The 9,659-nt window shown below is 35.0% G+C and overlaps 1 protein-coding gene across 1 annotated transcript in view; it reads left to right on the forward strand.

The window, feature by feature from the left end:
* The window catches only part of agmo (alkylglycerol monooxygenase), an 81,373-nt gene extending 71,967 nt beyond the window's left edge, over positions 1-9,406 (forward strand). Inside the window, exon 13 of the mRNA XM_032559321.1 lies at positions 8,849-9,406. Coding sequence (XP_032415212.1) covers positions 8,849-8,929 — 81 coding nt within the window. The 3' untranslated portion in view covers positions 8,930-9,406. The remainder of the gene's footprint in view (positions 1-8,848) is intronic.
* The last annotated feature ends 253 nt before the right edge of the window (positions 9,407-9,659 follow it).

Consider the following 9,659-nt stretch of genomic DNA (forward strand, 5'->3'; position numbering starts at 1 on the left):
AGCGTTGATCAGAGCCTGCTGGTCCGATTTGTGGTCTCCAGTTTTTGTAAAGCACTGACCTTTAAATACAGAGTGTCCAGTTCAGTTTCCTTTTTTATTGTAATGTTCTGCCTTCCTATTACCTCCTGAAAGGTTTGCACTCTCTTCCTGCCTGAATAAATGTGTCTCAATATGTCAAGAAAACACAATTTCTTCAAAAACAAAATTGTTGGTCGTCCTCTAACTTTTCAAAACAACTTGTTGCTGAAAACCCAAGTCATTTTCACTCAGTAACACCATCCACATTAAAGAGTCAGTGGAGCGTCGCATGTGATCAGAAAAATGAAACTGATCAAGCTGAAAACGACCAAAGTACGACACTACTAGTGCTAGTTATAAATAAATGCTGGTGGAACTAGAACTGTTTTTTTAAAATCAATACTAAGGAATTATTGACTTAAAACAAGCTCCTATTTCCTGCTGAAAAGTTACTTGTAAATTATTTTTGTTTTGTTTCAAGTGTTCTAAGATATTTGCACTAAAAACTAAAGTATTTGGTAGGTGTTTTTGCTGTGTTCAAATCTGTGGTTTTACACTTTCTGTCACTTAAACTTTGTGCATAAAAACTCAGAATGCATTTTTCAGGAACTATTAAGAAACATACTTCATATTTCCACAAATTCAGCACACTACACCCACCCACCCCCGCAGTGCATTGTGAATTATCTTGCAGTTCAGTTCAGGCCGGGTCTGGTGGACTGTAGGCAGCCATATGGAGAGGGAGCTCTGGAAACATCCCATTGCAGGTCATATATCACATGTCTGACAGCAGCCATTCTGCCTTGTTTTCATTTCAATCACGAGTGCAGCTGTGCTGGAGAGCAGCGAGGTTCTGCGATGTTAACCCACTGAAGGCTGGAAGTTTATTACTGCTGGTACTGAAGTGGGTGTTTGCAGGATCTCGTTGGTGCTTTGTGTTCATCAGCGGCGTCCAGCGTTGCTCAAATTAACTGGATGCTGCCAGATTGAGTTTCTAAATGTTTGATACTGTCAGAGCAAATGGCTCCAGTTGGTATTTTGTAGGTTATTTTACTTTAGATGCAGCTACAAAAAGTACATCAAAAACAAAACCATCATTTTCCACATTTTGATAAATTTGAACAGAATATTTTCCACATTAGCGTTGTAGCGATTGTTGTTCTGGGTTCACAAAAAATAAATGTTAACATTTTGAAGCAAATTGCTGTCACACAGTTTCTTATTTTGTCACATTTAGATCTATTAAAAAACACTCTAGAAACACAAACAAATTCTGTGGAAGATGAAGTCCTAGCAGATATTGTGAAATAACTTTTGAAGTTCTCCTAGTTTGAATACTGCATGTGCATTGGGATCAAAGGTGTCAAATTTGTTCTACTGTGCTAACAATTAGCTGAACTGCACTCCGTATAAAACCCCAAGTGATTAAAATTAGTCAAAATTTAAGGTTTCACTTTGTTTCAAGCATCCAGCATGCTGAGGTTAGTGAAGCGTCTGGTGTGAAATAGTGTTATGTGATTGCTACAATATTTATTTTGAAGCAGTGGTAGCATACATGTCAATTTCAGTCAAACCTGCAGCTTATCAAAATGCATTTTACTTACAAAATGAGACTTAAACATTATTTTCATGACAGATGTAGTTTAACATGTAGAGTGCAAGAATGTATTGTTTTTTATTAACAATACAGTAAAGATTTCACAAATCTCAAAGCTCCATTCTAGCTTTGTCTTTTTCAAACATTAATTGTAGCCAAAACAGTGGAAGAAAAAAAAATTGTTTTCTCTCCACTGTAGTAAATATTTCATAAATATCTGTTTTTCTTTATAATACAATTTTGTTTTGTCTGGTTTATGGGGGTTTTTTGTGTTTTTTTTCTAAATTTGAATTTCATTTGATCAAATAATATTCAGGATTATAATCCTGGCTCTCCTGCTGGCAAGGCAACAGCTTTACTGGACAATAAATTGTACCAGAAGTTATTGCGATAAACGATTATTGTTTAGAACAGAACAGTATTACTGTTTTGAGAGCATTTTCAAGTAATATAATGGCAATAATGACATAATAATCCAAGAACACATTCTCAAAGATCAATAAACTTTAAATTCTAATGAATATTTAACACTGTAAGACATTTTAAATATCCAAAATAAACAAACAAAACGACAGAAACAACAAGTTAAATAAATTATGGAGTCTCTGTAAACAAAGTTATCCTTCAAAAAAAAGGGCTAAAGCATTTGACTGAAGTCTTTGTCATCCAGTTTTTGATAGAAAGAGAGCGAGAGAAAAGAGAAAAATTACTGAGCTCATTATAATATATCATGTAATTAATAGATTTGTTGCTTATTGTGTCAGGGCTACTAACAACTGCCCCACATTGCAGCATAATATATGATTTGAATATCAAGAAACATGACCAATCCTCCCTTTACCTCTGGAGCTTTTTCTCTGCGGTGCATTACAGCCTCTGACCACATGCTCTCCCTGGATGAGTTAAGGTCAACAGAGTTGTAGAAACCTCTTTCAGAAACCACATACTTTAGGCGTTTTGCATTACGACGCTTCGCTAACTTCCCTTTGCTCAAAACCAAGTGAGTGTGAGTCGATGTGCTGACCTCTCCTCTTTGGAAAAGATCGCGGTGCTTATTTGTGGACGATCAGACCTGCTTCCTTCCACATGTAATCTGTCCCACATGGACTTCCTCAGAGCGTATTAAAATGTAGCTCAGACGGAGGATAAATGAGGAGCGACGAACAGAAGAAAAATAGGTGCCCTCCACATGCGGCTTCGATGGGAGCTCCTTGTCATGTTCTGGTCTCCAGTTTGAGTGAAACATGATTTGCGCATTTTTTTGCCAGGTTTTCGCTCTGCTCTCCATCGTTGTCCATCACCAAAAAAGAAAAAGGAAAAAAAAAAGACACGCCACAGCTTGTCGTTCTGGAAATCTTCCATCTGTTTTGACTTCAGGGAGTTTGGAGTTTTAGCCACTCATGTTTGATTTGAATTTAGGGGATTTCATCTCATTTTTGACGAAAGCGTAGTGATCTTTAAGTCTGACGTTTTTCAGGCCCATTTGAGAACTATCGATTAGTAATTACAGATGAGAGATACTTTTACTGGAGAAACCTCTTTGCTTTTATTTAACCTTTTTTCATTGGAGATCTGTTAAAAGTGCTTTTCTTTATGTGATGCAAAAATAATTACTTTTCATTAAAAAAGAAAATGGAAGAAAGAAAAGTAAAAAAAGTTTGTATTTTTTCTTGTTTAGATGTTTTTGAAATTGTCATCTTTGTTGTATTAAGTCTAAAGATGTTGCAAAATACTGAAATTGATTAGAACCATAATAATTAGTTATAAAAAATTTACATTAAGCACTGAATAGCAGTAGAAAAGGTCATAAGAGTAATAATGCATTTTGTGTCAAACAGGAAATTTCATATATTGAAGTTTTCCTAAATTATTTAATTTACCTATTTTATAAAATATTAGTTAAGTTTAACTGATGTGCATAAAAAATACAAATATTTAAGAAAATACTATAAATATTTATAAAAATGTTTTTGATAAGAAAAATTAAAACCAGAAATGAATGTATTTAAGAGATTCTGCTTGTGTACCAGAAGCATTTTAAAATCATTTTGATTTAATAATCCATTTTTCTTTTAAATAAAAATCCCCGTGATGATTTCTCTAAGATTTTTTTTCTTCAAGTCCATTTGAGTTCATCTGCCTGAACAAAACATTTTTATATAAATGCTAAAACTACAGGTTGTCCTGTGAATGTGGCTCAGTGTCACTAAAGGAGAAATCCACCATGTTTTAATCTGACTGAATCCCCTCGGCTTCTGCGGCTCATCGATCATTTCGCTCCTGTTTTCTTACAGCAGGACGGCTGATCTCAGAGCAGGTACTGAGACGTCAATCCCTCACAGAAAAACAGCTGCCGTGCCGAGAAGAAGGAGGAAAATAGCTCTTTTTTTTTCTTCCTTCTTTCTCCTCTGACAGACAGCGTTCTGCTTTTGGCTTGGGCTGAGATGTAGGATGCAGTTTATGGGCCAGAACTCAGCGAGGGGTGGAGACACCCCCCTCCCTCACCTTGTTTTCTCCGAATAGCGGAGTCCCCCACGGCTGCGACCCCTGTGACCCGGTCGGGAGAGTGTCAGGAGACGGGACCCACTACTTAACCTCTGAAGTCACATTTTTAACATCATCCTGAGACCGGCAGCATTTCACAGGTCTCACTGTTTTGTCTCAGTTACTGTCACACTTAGCATTTTCTTCCAATTTTTTAACTGAATATATCTACATCAGTGGTGTTCAAACTTGTTGCCAAAATTGTAGACTCAAAATAGTCACAGAACAAAAAAACAACCTAAAATCAAGCAAATAAAGTAGCTGGACATTTATTGTAGATTTTTACGACAGTGTGTTGCATTGGAAGGACTGAATTTCCACCAAAGACTGAGACATTTTGTGATTTCTTTTGACATTTTCTAGAAAAATCTTCAAACAAATGTTTTTGACATTTATTATTCTGAAATATCTAACTTTTCTAGAAAATTTCTTATATTAATGTAAAAGTTTGATTTTTTTTTTCTAGAAAATTTCATTGTTTTCTCTAGAAAATTTCTGAAATTATTCTCAAAATTTGAGGCTTTTGGCAGAAATGTTCTACTTTAATTTTGCATGTTTGCTGTATTAAAAGAAAAACGTAGTTTTCAGTTTCTTTTTGGCTCAGTTGAATAAATCGGGATTTGGGTCACTTCCCTTCCAAACGTTTGCTGTATTTAACCTCGTTTAAAAAAAGAACAGAAGCTTATTTGGCTGTTCAGTAAATGTCTCTTGGCATTATTGGTGATAAATAAGATTTTATTGGTGATAAAATTTTGCTACCAAAATTATGTTGGTAACAATTTTTAAGTCTCCATCTGAATCTACGGGCCAAATTTTTATCATTTTTTTAATCGCAGTTGGGGGCCGCACAAAGTCAGTCCAATGGCCACAAACGGCCCGTGGGCCGCACTTTGGACACCCCTGATCTACATGATCTAGTTGCTTTTATCCAAACAAAAACAGCAGCAAAAATTTGTAATGCTGCCAAAATAAGATGTTGACTTTATGATGTATAATGAAGTTATAGTTAGTTTGTTTACATCACAAGACAGCTAAGGCAGGTCCAAATCGTTTATAGATATAATAGTTCACCAGTGATCTTTGTTTCAGTGTTGTAGAGTTTATATTTCTTTATTAAAGCCAACATGTTCAACACATTGAAGCTTGAATCAGATGAGCTACAGCAGCAGGAGACCACACCGGGCGCTCAAACAGGAAACTAAGGCTACAATTTACACAAACTTAGCAAGTTCAACCGCAGCAATTTGTAAAAACATAGAAATTGAGTCTTAATTTCAAGCACTATAACTTTCATTAGCATATCGTCACCTTGGTAAAGTAATGACCTCTAAGTATTTTGCCAAAAGCTTTTTCTTTTTTTGCCTGAAACATGTATCGGAAAAAAAGAGATGGTGATTTTTTTTTTTTTTTTCTTTTGCCAAAATCACTTTTGGCTAAAATGACTTCAGCCATTATTTTAAGAAAGGGATGACATGGGAGATTAAGGAGATTTTAATTAATCTTTCTGACCTTCCAATAATCTGTAGCTGCAACCACAGACGAGCCAGATATCAGCATCAAGGTAGACCAGGGTTACGTTTTTTAATATCACTACAATATGTATCTTTTTATGTTTTAAATACTAATTCCCACAACAGATAAAACGTCTATCTTTAGCATTCCATGGTGCAATCTAGAACAAGCATGAGGCGACAGTGGATAATCGTTTGCTTCTTTTGTGGATTCATCTTGGACATTAGCTGCGTTTCCATTACAGATGTGCGCAAATCCTTATTTATATTCTGCTAATGTCAAAGAAAAACAATTTCACAATTGCAGTATTTTCATTCATTAAGAAAATTAATTAAAATCAAATGTGGATAAGCTTGTTCTGTCAATAAGTCATTAAAAATCATGGCAGCGATGAATATAAAGTTACATGAGATGATATTCATAATTCAGCCATCAGAGGAGACGCCGACGTCGTATTCAGGCGTTGGAACAACAAACCCTTTAACCTTGTGAACGGCTACATTTTGGGGAAATTGTAGTCTATTTTACAGAAATGCTATGGATTCAACATGTTAGAATTACACACAACGTTTTATGAACTATGTGATGCTGTGAAAGCTCTGATGCAGCCAGCTGCACATTGTTTAAAAAAAAAAAGACCAAATAAAAACAAACCACTTCCTGTTGTCTTTTTTGTCGTTTCTGCCAGTAGTAACATCTGGCTGCCAATCATGTGACTCATGTGAAATCCCGCTGTAACAACCAGGTGTGTTACGTTCACAGTCAAATTAGCAAATGAGCTCGACTCGAACAAGTAGAAGCCATGAATAAACTGGCAAAAACAACTTTGGGAAACAATTTCAGTCGCTCAGTTCAATACTCCCGTCCCTCACTTCCGATGTCCATCATGGCGCCTGGATGGTTACATGACGTAGCTGCAAAGGGTCCATAGCCAATCCTTAAAACTGCTGAACTGTAATTATTTATGCACATTTACGAGAGGGCCTTAGCATAGTGTCTAATATAATTGTTTTAACTGTCGAATAATCATTTTTATCCTAATAAACTTCAATTATCATAACAAATATGAACTTAATTCATCCTCAGGGTCTGAATAAACTAAGACTGAATTTAGATTTCTTCAATGGTCAAAAAACACCTCACCTAGTATAAAACAATTAATCAAAAAACAAGAGTTTTTTGGAAATTGTTGTTTCCATTAAGCAAATTTATTTTGGCAATTTCAAATTGCTTAATTGTATGGTTAATAAAAACACAGCTACTGTTAAACCGATAATCTCTGACTAAATCATTGTTCTTCAGCTAATCTGAAAACAACATGAAATGTAAACCTCTGTGCAGAAACTCGCTGATATGACCAGGTGTTTCCACTCTGTTGACTGTTAAATATTTAGTAGCAAGAAAATTTTACGACTGAGCTTACGGCACAGGTGGCATCCTTTCACAGAGCAACTCGTTCTTCCACAAGTGTTTGCAGACTAGCCCTAAGCTGTCAGGAAAGCTCAGAAATATTTTCTCTCCTTGTTTTGAAATATTTATTTTGAATAACAGACCCTTATAGCTTGGATGTAAGAAGAGAGGTACCAATCACTCTTTTACATAGAAAACCATGCTAAAACCATTTAATTAGAGATTAGCATTAGCATGTTTTTGTTTCCGTCCTCCACGACTTTCAGCAGCTGATTTCTGGTCTTCAAGCTGACAATTTGTTTTAAAATATAGGAGATTTAATTAGTATTTTAGCATCAAATCTTCATTAGGAGATTATCAACATTATTGATTGTAAGAAACACATATCTGACTTTTTAGAAAAAGTTCAAGCTTTTACAAACAGCTAAAATATGAATAATTGTTACATTTCCATTTAAAAGCCATCAGATCGCTTATAATTTTAAGTGACATGAAACTGTGGTAATTTTACTCAGTATCAGCTCATACCTTAAAGTAAATCTCATTATTTTTGTAAAATACCGAACCAGATTCACATAAAACAAACTGAATGTCAACATACTCAACTGTGTAACACTCCACCATCAGTCTCTGCAAAAATTATTTTAAAAAACATCTGGTCTTTATCAGGTTACAAAATTATTTAATGATAACCGTAACACGTAGCAGATGTAACTAAATCCTAAACCAAGTTTAAAATAAAATAAACTATTTAAAAAGTATAAAGGTACCTAAACACTAAAGACGTTTGATGATATTGCTTAATAAACTGTTATGTTCTTAAAGAATAATATAATGTTCCCAGTAGACAAATTGTGTATTTTTGTACCATGGAGTTTCCTCACTTACAAAAATGGTTGGTTTTTCCGTATTTTTTGAGTTTATCAAAATAAGGAAATGGAAACCAAATTTTCTACATTTGTTTCGTTTTCTTGTTGCACCAAACTCACATTACGTAGCCGCTCCATAACTGAGGTTTGTACAGAACCAAAGTTTATATGCACCACTAAGCCCCTAAATCTGTGGTTCATGACTAAAACGAGACAGAAATTAAACTTTCTATGGCTGCCATTTTACTTCTTTGTTAATCCGTAGCAAACATTGATGATTGAAAGGTCTTTGAATGTAATTTGTGATTTTTGTCACTAAATAGTAAAGCAAAAATGACAAAAATGATCTTGGCTTGAGCAGGTTTTGCCTGTAAGATGATAAATATTGGTACTATTAAAAGTATGCTGTTCTTGCATTTTAAAAACATATTTAGTTACTTTGTATTATGGAATATGCAAATGGGATTTGGGATATTTATTAAAAATTAAAATCCAAATTACTTTCAATTGAATGTAAGACCTCTATAATATTGTTGGATAAATGCAGTGAATTTTAAAGTTAGATAAAGTTTTTATACATTCAGAAATATTTTTTCAGCTTTTGTAAAATCGTATCGTAGAGAAATAAAAGCTAAAGAACCTAAACAAGATGAGCAAAAAAAAGAGACACAAAAACAGAATATTTGTTTTGGTTTTTTTTGTTATCTTTTCTTAACTGAACTTGTGACATTTCAGCGATTTAAATCTCCACCTTAGCTGTTCCATAGATTGATCCCCTGTTTGTTATGAGTCCTCCTCTTCCAGTTTGACATTGTTCTGGTTTCAGCGCCTCGCAGACGTGTGTTGGTGTGAAACGGAGCTACGCCTGCAGCTCTAACCCTGTGTTGGTTTTGTTTAGGCCTTTGTCTCCCTCTCGCTGCTGTACTGGGCCCTGCAGAGCTTCTCCCAGCTGCTTAGCATCAAGAAGAAAGACGACTGAGGCACCGACAGGATCCAGGAAGAACGAAGACGTCTGGATTCAAAGGATTTCATCTTAGCATGTTTTGATCTATCAATCTATTAAGTTGTAGTTTATTAGAAAAAAGAAACGGAATTGGTCCAACTTCTGCTTGATTTTAACCTTTTAATGCACAGCTGCTTCAAGCTTGTTTATAACAAAAGCTTAATTATGCAAATGAGCCATTAACAAAGAGAAAATAGGCTGATAATTTTGCGGAAACATTATTCATTTTTAGGAGGATTATATTTAAAATGTCACTGCCATCATAGATGCTGCAGTCCATAGTGAAGGACCAATCGTAACATTTCCAGATGAGGCACAAAACAACATATACCTCTTATCAGATGGGTGCTGTTCATACTGAAGCTGATGATTTCAAAGCTAAAACAGAATTAATGCTCAACAATGTACCGTCTGTTTTCCATTTCTCATTTAAATAAAAGTGCTTAAATTCTTTGTGTCTTTTCTTAATCCCTTAAATTACATGAAAGGAAAATTATGCAAAGGCTTAAGCAACACTAGATTTTTAATAATATATTTTCTTTCATGCCTGCGGCTTGTCAGCTTTGATTAGATTTTGAAACAGCGGCTGAATTCATCCTCACAGTTTCCAGATCTTGTGTGGGAGTAACAAATGGTCCACAGCAGATGGTGCTGTTATCACCCGTCATTAGTCTCTTTTTCATCCAGCATCCTGTCTTTAAAAGGC

Source organism: Xiphophorus hellerii, chromosome 3 (assembly GCF_003331165.1).
Source record: "Xiphophorus hellerii strain 12219 chromosome 3, Xiphophorus_hellerii-4.1, whole genome shotgun sequence".
Taxonomy (NCBI): Eukaryota; Metazoa; Chordata; class Actinopteri; order Cyprinodontiformes; family Poeciliidae; genus Xiphophorus; species Xiphophorus hellerii.